This window comes from Notothenia rossii (genome assembly GCF_949606895.1).
Source record: "Notothenia rossii genome assembly, chromosome: 2".
NCBI classification, from domain to species: domain Eukaryota; kingdom Metazoa; phylum Chordata; class Actinopteri; order Perciformes; family Nototheniidae; genus Notothenia; species Notothenia rossii.
Window position 1 is genome coordinate 93,697,898 of NC_136904.1, and position 25,000 is coordinate 93,722,897.

At 40.7% G+C, this 25,000-nt stretch overlaps 1 protein-coding gene across 1 annotated transcript in view; it reads right to left on the bottom strand.

The window, feature by feature from the left end:
• LOC307030732 (SH3 domain-binding protein 4) overlaps positions 1-25,000 on the bottom strand; it is a 49,676-nt gene that overhangs the window by 17,457 nt on the left and 7,219 nt on the right. The window contains exons 2-3 of the mRNA XM_079667358.1: positions 8,644-8,846; positions 3,333-5,683 (exon numbers count right to left, since the gene is read on the bottom strand). Of these exons, the coding sequence (XP_079523484.1) occupies positions 3,333-5,683; positions 8,644-8,767 (2,475 nt within the window). The 5' untranslated portion in view covers positions 8,768-8,846. The remainder of the gene's footprint in view (positions 1-3,332; positions 5,684-8,643; positions 8,847-25,000) is intronic.

Here is a 25,000-nt window from a genome sequence, read left to right on the forward strand (position 1 = left end):
AACATAATCGTTAGTTGCAGCCCTAAAGTGTTGTGAGCTGTGAAATGAAAATCTAAAATAGCGAAAGGGGGGTCCAGGTCAAGGAGGGGAACCACGTGGGACGATGCAGTGTTATGAAAAGAGATGTTGGCCTTGTTACTGAATGCTGTTATTAGCGTCTCTGTTGCTACTCCTTTCAAAAAGTAATTATCATTATTATACGGACACTAAATGGATTCTAAATAACCGACCAATCACAACCCACCACACCTTGAACTTTATGTGTGTCAGTAAACTGTAATAATCTGCACTCAACACGAATTCCACCAGCCTGGCTGTGTGCTCATTAAAGATTCTAATCTAATCTAATCTGTAGACATATTGTATAATCACCTGGAGCTAAAACCACAAGTTGTTACATCCAAAGTTGCAAAAACATCTAATTTACCAACGGACAAATCTACAACCATATCTAACCCATTGAAGAACCTACAACATATTGTTTTGGTGCTGTGATATTCTGCATACAGTTTAAAGTTACAGCAGAAGTACAGAGCAGCGGGAGAAGCAGAATCCAGAACACATGGCGATGGGAAATCTGTAACATATTCACTGAACGTGTTTACATACTGCTGCTGACCCCAAAGCATTCAGACATGAGCACAAAGAGAGCTCTCCTTAAAATACACTCCAGTCCATGTCAACGACACACCGGCAAATCATGAGAGATGTTCCTATTGTGACGAAGAACATTCAGCAAGAAGACGGGGATTTCATCTGACTGTGTTTCCCTGAGCTTTAATCTGAGGCCCACACACGCAACTGAATCCACTTTTCAGAGGACAGAAAACAAACATCAGATGTTTACACAGGGAGCAAACTGCATATTTGTGTGGGTTAAACAAAGCGTCCTCAAATGTGCTCGACCGCTGCGTGCTGTGTGCTAACAGTAAGCGGTAGTTTAGGTGTAATCCTGAAAAGACAGACCTACTGTATATTCAGAGAGGAATTCCCTTCATATTTTCCATCACCACCTTTGATTATGTCGTGCAGTTCTCTCTGTCTATAAATGCTTCTAACTAGTGTTTACAACCTCGCGTAAATTATAGAGCTTCTGCTCCCAGTTCCTTCAGCTGGAGCTGGTCCGTGACCTCTGACGGAGACTCTCAACAGGAGAATGTGATGAATATATGAGAAGCTAAGTAAAGGCAGCTAGGAAAACTCTGAACACATCGCAGTGTCTCCACCATGTAAGGAGACACACACTAGAAATGGAAATGCAAAGCTTTATGTAGGCAGACTTAATATAATGGGGGCAGTTTAGACGTCAGGGTGATCATCGCTCCACAGACGGCCTGAGGCGAAATCCACATTTCCGTGACAGGCGATTCACAACCAAGTGCTTCAGTTTAAACACTAACGCAGCTCAGTATATTGTGCACCAAAAGCTGAAAACACTAAGGAAAGAAAGGAAAGCAAGAAGCATGAACAGGCCTCTGTCCTTTTATATAAAAGCACAAATTAAATCCCAGTTTAAGAAAAAACGTCAGATTTTCGAATTAAATCTGGAAAAGGCAGTATTCCATCATTGCTGTACAAGAAGAAGGGTTATACCGGGAATTAACTGTCACTATTTAGCTCTACAGGCACCTGTGACTGTTTAGAGATACTCAGTACTCAGCATAGGTGGAGTATTTGTGGGTTTCTAAATATCTACATGCTGTAAATAAAGCGTACGGTGTGTTTCACTGAGCTCTACCCCTGCACGGTTTGTCCCCCTGAGGGCTTTGATTCATATGTACATAAAGATTTAAATTAAAAGTAGCCTGAGCGATCAATTGGATTTGTAGCACCAGCAGACTGCACTCTGCACAGTAACTCTCAGCTTCTGTTTCTCTCAAGTTAGAAAAAGTATTTGTTCGCCCTCCACAGCCCCTCAGGTCCCGATTAGACCTCGGTGCCTACACAGCACTTATCGACTGCACTCCCAGCAGAATGAAGAGACTAGAAGGGGGTCTGAAGCCAACAGCCTGGAGCAGATAACAGGAGAAAGCAATGCTCTCCAGCAGGAAGAAAAACAGGACCATTTCATTTGACACATGAAGGACGCGACGGAGGAAAACAGGCTTTGCATTTCCTTAAAACGCTTTGAGAAACCCTGATAGTGTGATGTAACCCTGCCCTTGTTAGCCCTACACACAAACTGTTGGAGCAACTAAGGAGATTAATACGCTTGTATAAATGTGTGTGCAAGTACGAATTCTATGTATATTATGTATAGGGATGGGTATCGTTAGGATTTTATCGATACCGGTACCGGTACCGGTACTGCTTATCGGTATCGGTATTTTTCGATACTCTTATCGATACTTTTCAATAATTTGGTGCTCAAAATTATAGACATGAATACAAGATGTGAAGATTAAACAGTAATTGTATTGTAATTTCCTTGCAGAAATAATTGTATAACTTATACCTTAGCTTCTCAGAAGCAATGAAAGGCCAAATGATTATAGGTGTAGGAGCTCACATTAACACACTGTCAGTGTTAATAAACAAAAAAAAGACAAGGTGATGTGCCTGCAAGACTTCACTCAGGTAAAAAAAAAACATATTACCCGTGCGCAACAGCTAACCTGCCTGCAAGCCTTCGCTCAGGTCACATTTACACACGGCGCGGCTGAAGCCCTCTAGCACTATTAGCACTATTAGCACTAGCAGTATCGCTAGCACCGCTTTAGATTCAATGAGTGTCTCGTTTGGAAATGCTTCATTAAGTTGCTTGTGTCACCCCCTCTACACGCAACTAATTGAGTACATAGATTGCACCTTGCACTATCGCCACATTTAAAAAAAAAAAGTGCATCCAGACCTTCGATCGCTTCGCTCTGTCCGCCATGCCTGCGGGAGTCTCACAACAATAATAAGAGCGCTGTTGAGAGAGATGAGGAGTGGCATTTACAGTGGCCAATCAGAGAGGTCTCAAACCGGATACATCACACGGGATGAGGGTTCCCAACCAACCAGAATGGTTTAAAGTTAAACTAAGGAAGTAGACGTAACACATATACCGATAGCAGCACCGTTTGTCCAGCGGCTTAACGGTATACCGATACCGTCCAATCAGGTACCGGTATTGACTTAGTACCGGTTCTCGGTAGCCATCCCTAATTATGTATAATATTTTCTACAGCATAGTAAGCATGTCTTTTTAGCCAGGATGACCCTGTCTGCTTTCATATTGTTTGTCTGTTCATTATTGTAACAAAAACGAGAACTAATAAAAAGTTTTAAAAAAAAGCTTTGAGAAATGCTGAGTCACAGCAACTGTAGGTGTCAAGGTTTTAGCTCACCGTTAGGAGCTCTTTCTGGAAGGACTTTCGCTCTTTGCTCTCCGAATTGTTGCAGTCCTCCTTCAGCTTCTCCAGAACCGATGCGACCCGCTCTGGTTCGCTGTCCAGCTCGGCGCGACAGAAATGTGTCAAAGGCAGGTTGACGTATCCGAGGGCGTCTGCAAACGCCCGCCAGTTTCCGATGTTCTCCATGAGAATAGTCCGTACGGAGGCGTAGATGTACGTGAGGAACTTGCAGGGCTTCAGTGTCTGCTCCAGTAAAAGTGCAGTGGTGAGGTCGGGCCCACTGAAGTAAATAGGCTTCACTTTACCAACCACCAGCACGTTCTTGGCGTGAACAAATCCCATCTTGCCCTGATAATATCCAATGTACCATTCCTTTGTCCACAGCTGACCCTTCAGCTTGATCTTCTCCTCGCTCAACAGGGCCACAAAGTCTCCTTTTTTGTACTCCAGCAAGTACTGATTCTTCGTTTGTCGGATGACCGTTTTGATCAGCTTTCCAAACTTTAAGTTGTTTATTCTCCTGTCCTGAAACACGGGGTACTTGGATGCAACAGCGAGAGGAGACAAGACTATCTTCCCCACTTCCTTTTTCTTCAGGAAGCGCCTTTGCACCGATGTCTTTGGCCCTGTTTTGGGTGGCGGTGTTGGCGTCTGGACACAAAACTGAGCCAGTATACAATCAAGGTCGTCCTTAACCTGGATCCTCAAGGTGAAGTCCGAAACATCGTCGGTGTTTCGCGAGGCGATCATATAGACGAGCCTGCTGACTTTGCCTAGTTTAACCTGGAAGCCTCGTACCACCCTCGCCTTGTCGTTGGCCTTTACCTCGTAGTTGGCCATGTTGGAGTAAATCCCGACACTGAGGTCCTGGGGTTTGGACAGGACAAACTGGTGCTTACCCCAAAGCTGAAGCACCACTGATGGAGCAGATTGAACCTGTTTACCCACATCGCTCACCAACAACGTCTTTGGCGCACAGTCGTGACCAAACATAGCCACGACGGTCTTGAAGGACGGGTGGATGTGTTTGGGACCGTACACTCCTAACGTTATCTTTTTAACCACGTTCTCCCAAACTGTGGTGTCTGGAGATAAGGACCGGGACTGAGCCACCACACACACATACATGCACGGCTCCAGGTTATCCAAACACACCTGGACCGTGTCGCCATACACGTACGCCTGAGGAATCGGTCTGTACGGTCCTTCTTTACAATCACTCCTGACGCACAGGACTTCTGTCGTTTCCCGGCTCTCCATCTTCACCACGACGGACACTTTCATCTCCAGAGTGATGGTGGTTTTGGTCTCCATGTTGCTGAGTTTGATCTCCACCACGGGGCTGACGGTGGTGCAGCGGTCGTTGTTTAGCTCCAGAGGGGGATCCAGCAGAGCTATAATTGAGATCTGCTGGGTGTCGCCCGGTGCCACGTGGCCCTCCGGTAAAAGGATGCTGATGTTGCTGTCGGGAAGCTGGACGGCGCCTCCTGAACTGTCCAACCTGCAGACGATGCTGGTCTCAATCGGCTGCGTTTGACCCCATCCTGGGTTCTGTCCGAGCGAGTCCAAGTCGTGGCAGGACCTGGCTAGCTTACGATGGGTTAACCAAGCTGTCCGGAAGTCCTCCCTGCTCTGAAACTGCTCTGGTGCCGGTGCTTTCAAGCCTCCGAAGAACCCAGAGGAGCCCTGAGGGGCGTCGGACTGAGCCTGAAGGATCGACAGTTCGGACAGACTGTAGGATCTTTTGCTTCTAAAAAACGGGTTGTCCCTGCGCAGCGTTTGTCCCGGTCCTACACTGGGACTAATGGGGTTAAAAACGCTATTGAAACCATTGGTTGTGGCGCTGCTGGTGGAGTTGGGCACTGACGGAGTGAGCGTATCAAACAATAAGAGGTCCACTGATTTCTCATTACTGTTCTGATCAAGGGAGCTCGGAGGACCCCCGTTCAGGAAAGGGTTCGTCGAGGTATTGGTTGTAGCGAAAGGATTCCCATTTTGGAAGGTGGTGGGTTTCAGAATCACCCCGGCCCACTCCCCTAAGAGGTCCATTTCTTTGGCTGCCTCCTCGATACCGTCCCCTACGGTGTCTATCATCCCGCTGTCGCTGAAAGACGAGTCCCTAAAGTTGATGGGCTCCACGTAGGCAGCCGGGATGTAACCCATCTCCGTGTTGTTGTGGGCGTACCACCACTCGCCTCCTGACGAGTCCAGCACGTAGAGGCGGTCCCCTTTGGAGAACTTTAGCGTGGTGAAGCTGGAGGGGCAGTAGTCTTTGATGGCCACGACTTCCCGAGCGGCACCGAAGGAGGCAGTGGAGTCCAGGCGCAAGGCACTGGGAGAAGGCACTGGAACAGAAACAGAACACAAGTGGAATGAGTTGAAATGCATGCATTAAAGCCTCTTTCACATTTTGCGATGTGACTGAAGCATCCTTTGAGCTCCAGTCACCCCTCTCAGTAAATACAGAATCAGATCAAGTGCACGCTGAAGGCTCCTTGAGCAGCTTGTCTCTCACTCATTCTGCTGTTATGTTCGATGTGAGCTGTTTGTTGTTCATGTGTTGTGTCTTGATGTTTGTCTGTTGATGTTACACACGGAGCTGCTGTGATGCCAGTCAAATGTCAGACTTGATCTGAGCAATAAAGTGTTCGTATCGTATCTTTGAAATGTTGCCGCTAGGTGCAGTCTGTTGAGTTTCTTCTAGCAAATTCCTTTCAGGATCCCAAGATCATTTTACCACAATGAAAGAATTTTACCACAATGTATTTTTTATAATAATACCCCTAGGGAATGCCCTGTCAGATATATTTTAGATCCTTTGAATTAAATATATTCCCCTCTGTCAGCAGCTATCATTTATTTATATCTGTGCAATACAATGGGTTAACTTTTGGGTAATAATTAATGGGCAATGCTCTGGTTTACCAATGCATTTATACAATACTGTACATTTCTTCTTAAAAGCAGATCATATCTAACCCTGCATTTATTTTATACTCACCCATAGAATCCGTGTTTATATTGTATATTGTTGTATAAATATTTCTTAACACATTTCCTTTTTCTATGTTCCCATTTTCTTAGTTTTTATTTGTATGTATTTCTTAATTTTTTATAATGGAAACAACTGTTACAAAACATTACATTTCCCCATAGCAAACATTCATATATTTCAGATTCTTATATATACTATTTCGCAAATGTTGAAAGAATAAAAACATGATTAAAGTGCATATTTGTCTTTGGCCTACATTGCAAAATAGTGAAATAGAAGAACCAAATAACTTCCTGCTTGCAAGGACATCAACACAATGCATAATGAAAGAGATTCAGGCTTTCCCATGCAGCTAAGGACTGTCACTACCAGATGCTTCAGAGAAGTGGAGCACAGACAACAGGTCGGAGCGGAGGAAACTGAACGTCCGATCACTAATTCATCTGCTCCGGATGCTTGTGATTCATTAAGTGACAGAAAGAACAAAGCCTACTTGCTGTTCACTTTCACCTCTCTAACTAAACATGCCTCAACGTCTTGTACACAAACAAAGAGTGCACATGTCATGAGAATTTAAAGTCCACACCGGTTTTAACCCCATTTGCTCGTGTGTAAACGATCTTTCTTCAACACTGAATCAAACGTGTTTTTCTTTTTAGTTCTGAGAACTTTTACTTTCAAATGTTTTCCCAGAATTTTTCTCAGAACTACATTTTTTGTAACACGTGTCTCACATGTGACCCTAATCCTCTTCCATACACCTTCTTATTGACCCCTCACAACAAAAACCAAGACTCTAAAGTTACAAGCCAAACGAATGCTGTGTCTCTTTTCGCTTCTGTCCTGATATCTGCTATCTGAAGAGTCTTCATGTGAAGTATGGCAGTGTGAGTGTCTTGCACATTAACATATATATATCTATACATGTGATTTCCCTTCACTTTGAATTAACGTACCATTAAACTGGTATCGAAAAGAAGCTGCAGTTTATTGTATTGGGTGATTGAGCAGCATAATAACAAAATCATTCAAAGTCATTTCGTTAAAACTACGCTTGATGTCATTCTGAAACCTCTCGTCTTCAGATAGCGGGGACGTTACTGTTTATTTAAGTAAGAAAGTCCTGTATCAGCTGTCCATGGACGTATTGCTGCCGCTGTTGAATGACATTAGACATGACTAAGGGGGGAAACATCCCCTGCAAACAGACTTTCTGAATATCTTCACAGAGTTTCCCAAACGATCAGCTTCCAGTCGTCGGTGTGGACCAAAGGCCATGATGTTTACAAAAGCTGAATTTATAGAAATATGTGTAAGAATGTGGAGTGGCCTCATGTTCATATTGTATTTCCCACATTGCAGTGATTAGCTGTGTGTATTTTAAACTTCAAATAAAAACAATACAATCCGATCATTCTAAGTCAATTTCGTTAAAACTACAGACGTGTCACTTCCTGTTTTTCCCTTTCTCCGTGTGATCAGGCCATAAGTCCGCACGGAGCTTGGGGAACAAGCCATATCATACTCTGCCCCCTTACCTGGAACACACTTCAGCAGGAACTTAAGCGGACCAGTTTGATACCCATCACAGATTTTAAACTTGGATTTGGATTAGCTGGAGAAATCCTCTGCGGGTGTAATATCAGACTACTGTATATGGATTTCAATATCTACTTTTTACGATGTTGTATTTTAGTGTTGCCTCTGTGTTTAGTGTCCTGTCTGTCTGTAACTTTGTGTGGTAGTGTTACCACTGAACAGGTCTCTCTTGAAAATGAGATTTTGCACCTGTATAAATAAAGGCTAAATAAAAAAATAAGACAGTTAAAAACCTGAACTTTTGAAAGAACATCTAAACATTAATCTGTTTGCAACCTATATATATCAATATTCCAATTACTCAAATCTGTTTACTGTAACAAGGCTTTTAAAACCAGAAAATACATTTTTGTGATATTACAATATCCTAAATCTAACATAATATCTTTTCTCATATCACAAAAAGATACCAACTTTATATAACCCAGCCCGAGATGCTTTACGGGTGACCAAAGAGCATCTAGTACAGATGAAATACAGCAACACATAGGACTACTTCACAAAAAAGGGTCAAAAATAGATTCAAATGTGACTCTGAGGTAAAAGGCAGAATAAAAGCATTTATGAATGCATCGACTATTCTGCATTATTTCTATGATATTCTATTTGTGTTATTGTGTTGCTCTGTTGGAGGAGCCTGTGACCTTTTCATATCTACACTGTAGCTATGCACGAATAACAATAAAAGCCTTGAACCCTTGATCAGCTGACCTTTGACATCGTTCAGACTGGCTTCCGATAGGCTGTCGCTGAGGTCGATGAGCGTTCCCTCGGAGCGGCAGCGAGGCAGCGACGTGTTGTTGGTGGCCGTGGCTCGGATTCGATGGGCGGCCATGTTGGATCCGGCCGGAGGTCAGGTGACTCTGAAGCTTCTCCTGTAGCTCGAGGAACAACCTGTCAACATCCCATCCTCTCTGAAACACAGGAAAATAGAACATATTATATAAATACAAAGAATTCAGAAAATATCCCTTTAACCCTTGTGTGGCGTTCGGGTTACATTTTAACTCAAAAAACTATAATTAATGGGAAAAGATTGAAGCAAATGTACCTTTTACCCTAAATATTATTATTATTCAGCATGTATAGACATTTAGCACGTATTAGCACGTAGCAGTTTCTCCTTGTGTATGAGTAAATGTGTATACTTGCATAAATACACATCTTCATATCATCGTAATTCAATTGGCATGAACTTTTCTTGGGTATTCCTGCCATTCTGCACGAAATAAATGCGGTTTTCTTTCGTCATTCTCTAACACACCCTGCAGATGTGTGTAATGCTCTAGAGATTGCAGATGAGGAAATTGAACCATGAATTTGTGCCTGAAAATGGTCTCACGTGCAAAATCAGGCTTATTAAACAGTGTTAACATGAAGAGAAGTGAAAGAGCAGATGTGTGTCAGTGGAGGACTCTCAGAGGAGTTTTTATTAAATCCATAATTCATACCGGTGTCAGATCGGGGACAACACCCTGCAGCAAGAGAGGAAGAGGAAGAGGAAGAGGAAGATTCCTTACTACCAGAGGTGGAAAGTAGTGGAGTACAAATACTTTGTTAATGTACTTAAGTACATTTTTCTGTATCAGTACTTTACTCCACTACTTCTTCTTACATGTTGAACTCAAATACCTGTACTTTCTACTTCTCACATTTTGAACTCAAATACTTGTACTTTCTACTTCTTACATGTTGAACACTAATACCTGTACTTTCTACTTCTTACATGTTGAACTCAAATACTTGTACTTTCTACTTCTTACATGTTGAACACAAATACCTGTACTTTCTACTTCTTACATGTTGAACACAAATACCTGTACTTTCTACTTCTTACATGTTGAACTCAAATACCTGTACTTTCTACTTCTTACATTTTAAACACAAATACATGTACTTTCTACTTCTTACATGTTGAACACAAACACCTGTACTTTCTACTTCTTACATGTTGAAACCAAATATCTGTACTTTCTACTTCTTACATGTTGAACTCAAATACCTGTACTTTCTACTTCTTACATGTTGAACCCAAATACCTGTACTTTCTACTTCTTACATGTTGAACTCAAATACCTGTACTCTCTACTTCTCACATGTTGAACACAAATACCTGTACTTTCTACTTCTTACATGTTGAACTCAAATACCTGTACTTTCTACTTCTTACATGTTGAACTCAAATACCTGTACTTTCTACTTCTTACATGTTGAACCCAAATACCTGTACTTTCTACTTCTTACATGTTGAACTCAAATACCTGTACTCTCTACTTCTCACATGTTGAACACAAATACCTGTACTTTCTACTTCTTACATGTTGAACTCAAATACCTGTACTTTCTACTTCTTACATGTTGAACTCAAATACCTGTACTTTCTACTTCTTACATGTTGAACTCAAATACCTGTACTTTCTACTTCTTACATGTTGAACACAAATACCTGTACTTTCTACTTCTTACATGTTGAACATAAATACCTGTACTTTCTACTTCTTATATGTTGAACTCAAATACCTGTACTTTCTACTTCTTACATTTTAAACACAAATACCTGTACTTTCTACTTCTTACATGTTGAACACAAACACCTGTACTTTCTACTTCTTACATGTTGAACACAAACACCTGTACTTTCTACTTCTTACATGTTGAAACCAAATATCTGTACTTTCTACTTCTTACATTTTGAACACAAATACCTGTACTTTCTACTTCTTACATGTTGAACTCAAATACCTGTACTTTCTACTTCTTACATTTTAAACACAAATACCTGTACTTTCTACTTCTTACATGTTGAACACAAACACCTGTACTTTCTACTTCTTACATGTTGAAACCAAATATCTGTACTTTCTACTTCTTACATGTTGAACACAAATACCTGTACTTTCTACTTCTTACATGTTGAACTCAAATACCTGTACTTTCTACTTCTTACATGTTGAACACAAATACCTGTACTTTCTACTTCTTACATGTTGAACTCAAATAACTGTACTTTCTACTTCTTACATGTTGAACTCAAATAACTGTACTTTCTACTTCTTACATGTTGAACACAAATACCTGTACTTTCTACTTCTCACATTTTGAACTCAAATACTTGTACTTTCTACTTCTTACATGTTGAACACAAATACCTGTACTTTCTACTTCTTACATGTTGAACTCAAATACCTGTACTTTCTACTTCTTATATGTTGAACTCAAATACCTGTACTTTCTACTTCTTACATTTTAAACACAAATACCTGTACTTTCTACTTCTTACATGTTGAACACAAACACCTGTACTTTCTACTTCTTACATGTTGAAACCAAATATCTGTACTTTCTACTTCTTACATGTTGAAACCAAATATCTGTACTTTCTACTTCTTACATGTTGAACACAAATACCTGTACTTTCTACTTCTTACATGTTGAACTCAAATACCTGTACTTTCTACTTCTTACATGTTGAACTCAAATAACTGTACTTTCTACTTCTTACATGTTGAAACCAAATATCTGTACTTTCTACTTCTTACATGTTGAACACAAATACCTGTACTTTCTACTTCTTACATGTTGAACTCAAATACCTGTACTTTCTACTTCTTACATGTTGAACACAAATACCTGTACTTTCTACTTCTTACATGTTGAACTCAAATACCTGTACTTTCTACTTCTTACATGTTGAACACAAATACCTGTACTTTCTACTTCTCACATGTTGAACTCAAATACCTGTACTTTCTACTTCTTACATGTTGAACTCAAATAACTGTACTTTCTACTTCTTACATGTTGAACACAAATACCTGTACTTTCTACTTCTTACATGTTGAACACAAATATCTGTACTTTCTACTTCTTACATGTTGAACACAAATACCTGTACTTTCTACTTCTTACATGTTGAACACAAATACCTGTACTTTCTACTTCTTACATGTTGAACACAAATACCTGTACTTTCTACTTCTTACATGTTGAACACAAATACCTGTACTTTCTACTTCTTACATGTTGAACACAAATACCTGTACTTTCTACTTCTTACATGTTGAACTCAAATACCTGTACTTTCTACTTCTTACATGTTGAACCCAAATACCTGTACTTTCTACTTCTTACATGTTGAACTCAAATACCTGTACTTTCTACTTCTTACATGTTGAACCCAAATACCTGTACTTTCTACTTCTTACATGTTGAACTCAAATACCTGTACTCTCTACTTCTCACATGTTGAACACAAATACCTGTACTTTCTACTTCTTACATGTTGAACTCAAATACCTGTACTTTCTACTTCTTACATGTTGAACTCAAATACCTGTACTTTCTACTTCTTACATGTTGAACCCAAATACTTGTACTTTCTACTTCATACAACAGAAAGTCCTGAAAACCTGCAGGGAATTCTGCTTCTACATGAATTCAGAGTAGAGTTAGATTTTGACACTTGATTGGGAAAGAAACGGAAGTGAAACTCCACTGTGGTTTTATATGTTTGAGTGTGATGGGAATAGTCCTTTCTCACAGAGGAAGTTTAGACTCTTGATATGAGCGCAGGTGAAACTGAGCTCATCACTTTAACAATGCCTTTGTATTCAAATGAGTCAGGAGACAGAACATGAAGCTGTTAACACCTGTGTTTTCTACTCTCAACATGTCTGTGTCACAGAGCTTTTGTATGGTGATGATTTCATGGTGTATTTTTACAAATCTCAAATGCATAAATATGAAAAATGTGAGGAAAAAACACCTTTACAGGGACGTTGGTCTGTGTTCAGAGAGTGAATGGATTGTCTTATAATTAGGGATGTCCCGATCACCTTTTTTTGCTCCCGATCCGATTCCGATCATTTGATTTTGACAATTTGCCGATACCGATTTTTCCCGATCCGATCTTTATGAAATGCATTAAGAGAACAAAAGCATTCAAGTTGTCCCTTAAGGTTATTTTTTTATTTAAATGTGATATTCTATCCAACATGGATACAGCTTCTTTCTTTCACAGCAGCATTGGATCAGTTCAGTTGTGCAGCATTGGATCAAAACAAAACAAAGCTTATCAGTACTCGTTAGCTTACTGCTACAATTAGACACTGCGCCCACTCTGTTGCCAGATTTGAGAGAAATAAGCAGGTCTATGAAAACAAGCCCCAAAGAAGCAACACATACATGATGTTGTGTCATTTGAAACCAAAACTAAGGCCTCAGGATGACTTTAAGACTTGAACATGGTCATTTTTGTTTTGTAACATTAAATAAAAAAAATTTAAAAAGTATTTATAAAAAAAAAAAGAAAAATCCCGATCCCTGATTTTTTTCTCCCGATTCCGATCTTTTGAAAATCGGGACATCTCTACTTATAATGAGGTTTTTGCATTATGTAAAGTTAAAGAAACAGTATGTTAGTTTTGTTGTTCAGAAACACAGAAACAAACAGCTCAGCTTTGGGTTCTTCTTTTAAAAGTGTATTTTTTAATATGTGTTTTCTGCAGAAAAACAAGAAGTCAATAACTTCCCATCGCCGGTGTTGACATTTATTGAGAGAGGAAATGCTTTCTGACGCTTCTTTAAATGTTTACAGCCCTTTGTTTACTGATGATGGGTGAGTATTCTGATATTACACGAAATAAACCTGACAGCTTCATCCCAAGACCCAAAAGAAGAAGTTAGCGTCAAACCTCCAGATGAGTTATGGCGCTAGATGCCACAGCTATCTAAGCTGCGTTTCATACAAGAGTCCGTGCTGGAGTCAGAGTCCATTTTGTTTTACTCTCTGAGCCCTTTTTTTATATGTTTGGCTCGCCTGGACTTTTTTGTTGTAAAAATGCTATTAAAACATGAACCCCAAGCTAAGCTATCAGCATATGTAGGCTACAGCGATGGCACATGGATGTACACATAGTTACGAGTACAAAAGATGGGAATGTTTTCTCTCCGAAATGTACTCAAGACCAACAGGGAAAACTAATAAGTGACATGTGATGTAATGAGAGTGCATGCAACCTGTTCATGGCCTCAAGAGGGTTAATAAAGACACAACACAAACAATATCAAAGAGCGGACATCTGCAATTCACCCTCTCCTCTTCATCATTCACAAAACCTGCGACAGGTGACCCAGACCCATGTCAAGGCTTCATCACCATGAGCTCAGCAGCTACAGCAGCTACAGCGTAGATATGGCAATGGAAAACTGAAGTCCTCCTCCCACAGAGCAACATGAATATATATAGAACATAGAACAAATAAAATAGTGCAAGAGAATGTTTTGAGATGGGCAAGAAGAGTCTTTACAAGTAAATGGAATATGATATATCAGATACAAAGTGTAAAAGATGTTCTTCACAGAGTTCAGGTGTTTAACTGTCTCTGAGTCTGGTGGTTTTTGTCCATGTGACGGAAGTGAACCCCAATAAGAATGAATGTGGTGTAAACAGAAATGAAGATAATAATAGAAATAAGAAGAAACGGCCAAACAAGGTCTGACCCATGCAATATTGAATAATAACAGACTGCATGGAGGGAGGTTATTTCTCGATAACCGCACTCTATTCTCTATTATGATATATATATTTAATGTCGGTCAGTTTTTTGTATATCAGGAACATGAGCACTTTGTTTTTCGTAAGTGCCGGAGGGGTTTAAGCTTTAATGCTCGGAGCCTCAGTGCTGTCAGCTTCATGCATTCATTAATGCTTTTATTCTGCCTTTTACCTCCAGTGTGTACGGCTGTTGTTATTCATTTTTATTCACATTTTTATCTATTTTTAACCTGTTCCTTTGTGAAATAGTCCTCTCTTTTGCTGTATTTCTTGTGGACTAGATGCTTTTTGGTCCCCCATAAAGTATCTATGGCTGGGTAATATAAAGATGTTATTTCATTGTGATATGAGAATAGATATTATGTCAGATTTTGGATATCGTAATATCACAAAAATGTTTTTTCTGGGTTTAAAAGCTGTGTGACAGTCAACCGATTTGATTTGTATTAACTTTCTAGACTGTATACCTGACCTGAAGTTAAATCAAAGTCAGATGCTATTTGTAGGCAATAGCATGTCTATGAAGTGTTTTGCTCAAAATACCAAACAGATCACCCGTTCTAGCCATGCCTCATATCCCTCTATTTCACTTCCTGTTTCTAAACTTCTGATTTGGGGTATAAAGCTTTAAAAAAGAAATTGATCACAAAATAAAAAAAGGAGGGGTCTGAGCTCATGGGGGACCCGGCAGCTACTGTCTAAACTAAATGCTGCCGTGATGAAACGCCATATCATGGATTATCAAGGATTCTCTCTGAAACAGTATGGAGCTCAAAGGCTTTCTCTCTTGCCGGTTATACCACAAGGTGAGTTCCTTTTTACTTCCTGCTTCTTCACACACATGCTCTCCAGTACAGGTTAGCTCTGAGTGTTAGCGATGCTAATGTAAACACCGACCATATTACGTCCTAAACAGTCGGCCATTGTTTCTGATAGCAATGTTTCTGATAGGGCCGTGGGTCCACATTTCAGATATTACGTCATATCGGACGCAAATCTGGATCAGCTCCGTTGTTCCCCGTTTTTAGAGATTTGGGTACGGAGGAAAAGAGAGGGTTTTATTTTCTGACGTTGCGTGAGTTCCCCGACACACCGGGGACACATTGATGTATAAAAGACATCAAAAAGTGCATTTTGCATGATAGGTCCCCTTTAAAGTAAAAATGTCCAATAAAAGAAGAAATAAAATGGTATTTAATATTTCTTTTTTATTAGCAATTAAACTAATACATAAGTATTTACCCAAAAGCACAGACAGCCAAACTCACAATGTTGCGATATCTATATTGAGGTTTTAAATAAAGTGTATTGTCAGAATCACCCAGGCCCAGTTTGATCCTCTGTCTGCGGCTTTGAGTATCACATTCAATAATCCACGTTATTAAAAACTCTGAGGGTAAATCTGACCCTCTGTTAGCTCCATGCTAACGTTAGCATGCTCTGCTTCCTCCACGGCATGCAACTGGATCTCTTAGAGGCGGGGGAGGGGGGTCAGATCAGATGTAAAGTGTGGGTGGTCTGCAGCCTGTTTAACTCTCTCCAATAAACACAGAAGGAGGGGGGGGGGGGGGGGGGGGGGGCGTCTACTGGATGTAAATCTGAGAGAAACTCTGTCATGCTAATGTCTGTATGTTGTTGGTGATTATCAGCTGCTAACAGATAGCTCTCCCTCCAGCCTCTTTAACAACACTCGGAGAAACATGTGTGTGTGTGTGTGTATGTGTGTGAATGTGTGTGTGTGTGTGTGTGTGTGTGTGTGTGTGTGTGTGTGTGTGTGTGTGTGTGTGTGTGTGTGTGTGTGTGTGTGTGTGTGTGTGTGTGTGTGTGTGTGTGTGTGTGTGTGTGTGTGTGTGTGTGTGTGTGTGTGTGTGTGTGTGTGTGTGTGTGTGTGAGTTCTGAAGCTGCAGAAACACCAGATGATGTTTATATATAAAACCTGGAGGAGGTCTGGGTGCAGCCTCACTCTGGGAGGCAGGGACAGAGCGGGGGGGAATCATCAGTGTGTCATCAGAGATTTAACGAACAAATCTCACTTAAAGAGGCCCTGTTTTGATTTTTGGGGTTTCTCCTTCCCTCCGACAAGGCCGACAGGGAAACAAAATGACCAAATGACCTCCTCAGTGTCCACAGAACACCGTTTACTGGACTCTCTGTAAATAATGGAAGCTTTTAACACTTCTCTCTCCAGTTGCAGGAATGTATTTGGTGTGTTTAAAGTCAAGTTTCAAACCGTAGCTAAAGACGGGGAGGAAATGGATGATCATGAAAGCGGACGCATTTACTTCCAGATGAAAGGGAACACTTAAAAAATTCAGAAAATGCTGCAGCAAACAGGACGGACAAATTATCTGCAGAACACCTCTGGTTCTCTGTCAATAATTGAAGCTTTCATTGCTTGGTCTCTCTCGAGGTGTATCTGGTTTTTATTGCTATTACTACAGTGAAGTGTAACGGTGCAGTAGCTTCACATTCATCCCTCACTCCAAAACCAAAGTTATGAATGTTAAATTATAATCACGTCTGTGCTTCTTAAACCTCTGCTCTCCCTTCCTGTCTGTCAGAGAGGCGGTCGCTCAATTGTGAGCATCGTTATGAGAAAACAGATCGAAGGTTTAGAAATAAAACGTTGGTCTGTGGAAGTAGCTTATATTGGGATGGGGTGCAAAATGTGAATGTTTTAAATGTCATTTTATTATGTGTTCCTTTAGCACTATGTCGTTATGCTTTTAATACATTAGTCTTTGCCTTTCTTGGACCAAAAACAGACACTCACATGCATCAGCTTCCTGTTTCGATGACATTTAAATCACAAGTTCCTGCTGACTCATCAACTTCCCTTTATGCTGCATTAATACCACAATATATCCTGAGCAGAGGAAGAGCAGTGATGAGGCCGAGGCTGTAAAACTGTCCAGGGTCAAACTCTGCTCACCCCGCTGCAATAAAAGCATCCTGATGTCCAAACGCTGCTCACCCCGCTGCAATAAAAGCATCCTGATGTCCGAACGCTGCTCACCCCGCTGCAATAAAAGCATCCTGATGTCCGAACGCTGCTCACCCCGCTGCAATAAAAGCATCCTGATGTCCAAACGCTGCTCACCCCGCTGCAATAAAAATATATTGATGTCCAAACTCTGCTCACCCCGCAGCAATAAAAGCATCCTGATGTCCAAACTCTGCTCACCCCGCTGCAATAAAAGCATCCTGATGTCCAAACTCTGCTCACCCCGCTGCAATAAAAGCATCCTGATGTCCAAACTCTGCTCACCCCGCTGCAATAAAAGCATCCTGATGTCCAAACTCTGCTCACCCCGCTGCACTAAAAGCATCCTGATGCCCAAACGCTGCTCACCCCGCTGCAATAAAAGCATATTGATGTCCAAACGCTGCTCACACCGCAGCAATAAAAGCATATTGATGTCCAAGCACTGCTCACCCCGCTGCAATAAAAGCATATTGATGTCCAAACTCTGCTCACCCCGCTGCAATAAAAGCATCCTGATGCCCAAACGCTGCTCACCCCGCTGCAATAAAAGCATATTGATGTCCAAACGCTGCTCACACCGCAGCAATAAAAGCATATTGATGTCCAAGCACTGCTCACCCCGCTGCAATAAAAGCATATTGATGTCCAAACGCTGCTCACCCCGCTGCACTAAAAGCATCCTGATGTCCAAACTCTGCTCACCCCGCTGCAATAAAAGCATCCTGATGCCCAAACGCTGCTCACCCCGCTGCAATAAAAGCATCCTGATGTCCAAACGCTGCTCACCCCGCTGCAATAAAAGCATCCTGATGTCCAAACGCTGCTCACCCCGCTGCAATAAAAGCATATTGATGTCCAAACTCTGCTCACCCCGCTGCAATAAAAGCATCCTGATGTCCAAACTCTGCTCACCCCGCTGCAATAAAAGCATCCTGATGTCCAAACGCTGCTCACCCCGCTGCAATAAAAGCATCCTGATGTCTGAACGCTGCTCACCCCGCTGCAATAAAAGCATATTGATGTCCAAACGCTGCTCACCCCGCTGCAATAAAAGCATCCTGATGTCCAAATGCTGCTCACCCCGCAACAATAAAAGCATATTGATGTCCAAATGCTGCTCACCCCGCTGCAATAAAAGCATCCTGATGTCCAAATGCTGCTCACCCCGCTGCAATAAAAGCATCCTGATGTCCAAATGCTGCTCACCCCGCTGCAATAAAAGCATCCTGATGTCCAAACGCTGCTCACCCCGCAACAATAAAAGCATATTGATGTCCAAACGCTGCTCACCCCGCAACAATAAAAGCATACAATAAAAGCATATTGATGTCCAAATGCTGCTCACCCCGCAACAATAAAAGCATCCTGATGTCCAAATGCTGCTCACCCCGCTGCAATAAAAGCATCCTGATGTCCAAACGCTGCTCACCCCGCAACAATAAAAGCATACAATAAAAGCACCCTCATGCCAAAACGCTGGTCATGAAAAAGTCCGAATTTTTATGAAAAAGTCTGAATTTTTATGAAAAAGTCTGAATTTTTATGAAAAAGTCAGAACTCTGTATTTGGGGGAAATGTCGATTTTTTTGGGAAAAAATATAGAAAAAAGTTAGTTTGTTAGATTTGAGAAAAACATGTTTCAATTTTTTACTCAGAAGATAGAAAAAATCTCTGAATTTCTTTGAAAAAATCTCAAAATGTTGAAAAAAAGTTTAGAAAAAAAAATCTGAAATTTGATCAAAAAAAATCTGAAAGTTTCTGAAAAAAATCTGAAATGTTATGAAATCCTCCTGATAACCAAACATGCCCAACATCTAACAATAAAAGCCTCTCACTCTGTTCCACCCCTGGGGGAGTTAGAGTCTCTGTGAGTTTAGGGACGATGTGCTCCTGAGCAGGAAGTGGAGGAAATGCCTTTGTGATGAGAGGCGATTCAAACACTTCCTCCAGATCTCCGCCTTCAACACATTGTTCCTTCAGAGCAGCAGGAAGCTTTAGACACAAGATTTATGGACATCATATCCAGAACTAACCTAAAGTGTGAAATAAAAGCTGACCTGATATTCAGTCTGGTCAGTTTTGCCTCGTGCTCTTTGGCTCATATTCTCTGCATGGGAAACATTGATGTGTATTCAAACAAAACTAAATGAGCTTTCATTTGCTTTGCATGCAGGGAGGAGAGATTATAAAGAACCATCTCAAACAGATCGTGTCCCTTTCCTTCCTCCTACAAGTCAAGATGGAGCTTTATTACATGGCTTATGAATAATCCAGAACAGACAGACCGCTGTCAAGCACTTATTGACCGTTGTTAAGGACGCTCACATCTGCAGAAAGAAGTCCGGTCGATTTAACTGTATACAGTTTGGCCGAAAAGCAAACTGCATGCTTCGCGTCGGGCTCCTGATCCGCCTGTTCTTTTCCCCATGGTGACCGGGTCACTGCATATTAACCCTTACTCAAACACCGGACATCATATCCAGAACTAATCTAAAGAGTGAAATACAAACTGACGACACAAAAGGACCTGACATTCAGCTGGAGGACAGTGAAGGCCTTTTTGATCTTTCCCACGCATGCAAACTGTATTCAAAGGCATCGGAAACACTGATGCGTATTCAAATGAAACTAAATGAGCTTTCGTTTGACCTTTGCATTCAGCTCCAAACAGAGAGGAGAGATTATAATGAACCATGTCAAACAGACTGCGTCCCTTTTCTTTCTCCTACAAGTCAAAAGAGTTAAATACACCTGTGAGATGTGTTGCTTCAGCTTCTCACTGGATATAAAGCAGCTTATAGCAGAGCACTTCAAAGACTGGATATAAATATATTTATTTACTTTATAAGTAGAAGAAACCAAACACATCGATGCCACACAATGGTCCTTAGCTGGAATAGTGAATGTAATGACTTCAGGACGTTTGATTACAACAAGCGGTTTTCATGAGTTTAGAGCAGATTATTTGCTATTATATTATTATCTGTGAATGTACAGTATATGCCTTTAAAAATACATTTGTGATGTTTTTTACCCCATTTTTTTTAACAATAATAAATATTGTTGGATATTTTTAAAGTGGTTTTACATTTATTTTCCATATTTTTAACAATTAAACATATTTTCATGAATTTGTTTGAATTAAATTCTTTCTCTGGTTGGTTTATTTATTTTTTCGATTTTTTTTTTAATCATAACTATTCTTATGATTGTTTCCATTAAATGCTCTGTCTATTTATTTATTTATTTGTACTTAATAAAAAATTGTAATTTGACCAATCGTACATATTTTTAGGGTTTTCTTCAAATAAAATTCCCTGTCTCTTTATTTTTTTATTTTTTTTTATGATTTATTATTTATTTATTATTTATTTGAGTTATATTTTCTGTTTTTTTCGTGTTTTTTTAAATAATTTTTCCAATTGCTTTTATATGTATCATATACCAAAGCAAATTCCTCGTATGTGTAAACCTACTTGGTAATAAAACCCATCCTGATTCTGACCTTCTGGCGCGTGTCTCCGTGTTTCACATGACCCATTATTCTCTAAATGCATTCTCTTTGTACATTCAAACCTTCTTGTAAATAAACTGGATGTTGATTTGTAGAAACAGTTGTTATTATTTGCTCATGAGGTCTAACCGTCTGATCTGAGACGAGTAGACACAGAATATTAAATGCACTTTTTCCTTTTTTAATAAATCCCTCTCTGTGTTTGTTGCTGGCGGCGATAATCTTTATGTTCAAACATTTGATCTGAAACACCTCTGGCTCTCGGGCCGCGGGAACATTCACTAAAGTCCATATTTACTGGTGTTCACGCTGGATATTGTGCGGCCTCACATGCACACTGTGTGATTCCTGCAGCCACCCTACATCCCTACAATCCACAATATAAACACAGCAAGGTGGATAAGCAGGGGAGGAATGTGAGGAATGCAGAGCTCCAAATGAATCATGCTTTATTCAAGTGGAGGAGGAGGAGGAGGAGGAGACGAGGAGACGAGGACGATGTATCTTTCTCCTCACGACAAAGACGAGGTTAGAGATCACGGTTAACTGTCAGTCTCCGCTTTATCGGGGAATTCATTGGGCGGCTGGCCTTGTTGTTAGTCTTGTCACGAACCTGACAACAATGGCACTACAATCACTCCCCCCAATCACACACACACACACACACACACACACACACACACACACACACACACACACACACACACACACACACACACACACACACACACACACACACACACACACACACACACACACACACACACACACACACACACACACACACACACACACACACACACACTTCACTCCCTCTGCTCTGAGTTCACAGCAGTCATGCTAGCAGACAGCAGGACTGATGGATGAGGGGATCTCTGCCGTTGTTCAGGATTGTGACGTCAGGAAACGTTAAGAGCTCCCGTTTGTTCAGAGAATAAAACAAACCTAGTGTTCATCTGTGACGCCATAAAAGCATCATTTAGAGACGTTTGCTGTGTCTCAGTTTGAATACTTTCTTTAGTACACTGCTGTGTCAAACACTGTGTACAAGTCTGTGGATTTCAACCATATAGTGTAGTGCTGTTAGCATGCTAGCTTATACATGTTTTCTTGTATTGTAGCAAAACAATACAGACTAAAAGTAACTTATGTTCTACTATCTGAACGTCCTACATACTCCAGTCTGTAGCCACAACTGACATGTATAACTTTTGTTAATGTACTAAAATCCTGGTCCACTCATTCGTCACGTCCCGGACTGATTACTGCAATGCACTTCTGACTGGCCTTCCCATCAAGCTTCTCAATAGACTGCAAATAATCCAGAACTCTGCTGCCCGGGTCATCCCCCGCACCAACTCATCCGACCACCTCACCCCCACTCTCACTCAGCTACACTGGCTTCCTGTAGGCTACCGTATTGACTACAAAAACATTCTACTCACATACAAAGCTGTCCATGACCTTGCCCCCATCTAGATCACCGACCTCCTTCAGGAGTACACCCCCTCCCGCACCCCCCGCTCTTCGTCCGTCGGACTTCTCACCGTCCCAAGCTCTCGCCTCAAAACCATGGGTGCTCGAGCTTTCAGCTGCTCGGCTCCCAGACTCTGGAACTCCCTGCCACTACACATCCGACAGTCTGATTCAATAACAACATCAAAACCCACCTGTTCAAACTGGCATTCTCTTTATAATCTGTACCCTGTGTCCTTCTGTGTCCTTCTGTAGTCCATTTCCTGTTGTTTGTCTTGTCTTACCCCGGCTGACACTTCACCAAATCCACTGTTTTAATTGTTCCCTATATTGCCCTATGCCCTGTAAGGTGTCCTTGGGTGTTATGAAAGGCGCCCCCAAAAATAAATGTATTATTATTATTTTTATTTGGGGCTATGTTCACGGAAGCAACCGCTAACGCTAACGCTAACGCTCTGCAGCTGAGAGGGCGGTCGCTGAGTGTCCAGCTTTTCACACTCAACTTTTTAAAAGTAGAAGCACACAGATCTTGTTCTTCAGTAAAAGTAGAAGTACTCAGATCTTGTTCTTGAGTAAAGTAGAAGTACTCAGATCTTGTACTTGAGTAAAAGTAGAAGTACTCAGATCTTGTGCTTGAGTAAAAGTAGAAGTACTCAGATCTTTTTCTTGAGTAAAAGTAGAAGTACTCAGATCTTGTTCTTGAGTAAAAGTAGAAGTACTCAGATCTTGTACTTGAGTAAAAGTAGAAGTACTCAGATCTTGTTCTTGAGTAAAAGTAGAAGTACTCAGATCTTGTTCTTGAGTAAAAGTAGAAGTACTCAGATCTTGTACTTGAGTAAAAGTAGAAGTACTCAGATCTTGTGCTTGAGTAAAAGTAGAAGTACTCAGGTCTTGTACTTGAGTAAAAGTAGAAGTACTCAGATCTTGTACTTTAGTAAAAGTAGAAGTACTCAGATCTTGTTCTTGAGTAAAAGTAGAAGTACTCAGATCTTGTGCTTGAGTAAAAGTAGAAGTACTCAGATCTTGTACTTGAGTAAAAGTAGAAGTACTCAGATCTTGTTCTTGAGTAAAAGTAGAAGTACTCAGATCTTGTACTTGAGTAAAAGTAGAAGTACTCAGATCTTGTGCTTGAGTAAAAGTAGAAGTACTCAGATCTTGTAGTTGAGTAAAAGTAGAAGTACTCAGATCTTGTAGTTGAGTAAAAGTAGAAGTACTCAGATCTTGTAGTTGAGTAAAAGTAGAAGTACTCAGATCTTGTACTTGAGTAAAAGTAGAAGTACTCAGATCTTGTTCTTGAGTAAAAATAGAAGTACTCAGATCTTGTTCTTGAGTAAAAGTAGAAGTACTCAGATCTTGTACTTGAGTAAAAGTAGAAGTACTCAGATCTTGTACTTGAGTAAAAGTAGAAGTACTCAGATATTGAACTTGAGTAAAAGTAGAAGTACCAGAGTGTAGGAATACCCTGTTACAGTCAAAGTAAACGAAGCGTCTGTGTGTGAATACCAACGTAAGGAGGGTAGCAATCATTGTCATCATTGTTCCATCATGGAGCAGATCAGATGCAAATCAGATGATAAAGGTTTCTCTCTGATAGCAGCAGTGAACTCTCTGAGGCACAACGGGGGGGGGGGGGGGGGGGAGCTCCAGTGTGACTCACTCCTGGTATAAAGACTGTCTTATAATGGAGGAGGTGACTGGTTGTTGGTGGGGGGGGGGGGGGTACGAGCATGCCTTCATGTCGTCATAACTGTTTTGATCAGCTGAGACGCTTATCTGGAATCACATGCATTCATTCAGACAAAGAATTCATTCACGTCCGATGTCAGGACCTCAGGAGGAGACGCTCAGGGAACGGTTAAAAAACACTTTCTGAGTGAAACACATGATTTGCATTAATATCATTATGGACAAACTTCTAGGCTGTTTTGAATTCAATAAAAGAACAGTATATCTTAAACTGCACTGTTGCTTTTATTATTGCATTTTAAACATGTCTCTTTCTATTAAAGTTTGTTTTAATTATATTTTATGGGTTTATGTATTTAAAAGTAATTGTTCTGTCTTTTTTCGTAAGGCACTTTGAGTTGTGTTAAAATGAGCTGTATAAATAAACGTGACTCGCCTCACAGACTGTGTATATTGATTTATAAATATTTTGGTGTCGTTATAGACTGTGGTACAATGTGCATTTCCTACTTCACCATGTTTTTAAGAATATTTTTATTTTATTTATCTTATTCTAAAATGGAGCGACTGTTAAGAAATCAAATGTTCTGAATCTGATTCGTGCCCAAATCGTACCTACATAGCAATCATCCTTGGTGCTGTTGTTGATGTAAGAAATGATGCACAATATTGGATTTTTGATTATATTAATTTATATGCATTCATTCATACTTTTTTACAACCTAATTGCAGAAAACCTCCGAAAACGAGTCTCTCTTATAGTGGAGTTACTAAATTAGTATGCCTTATTTCAGGGGTAGCCAACACGGTGCCCGCGGGCACTTAGTCGCCCACAGGGGCAACGTGAGTC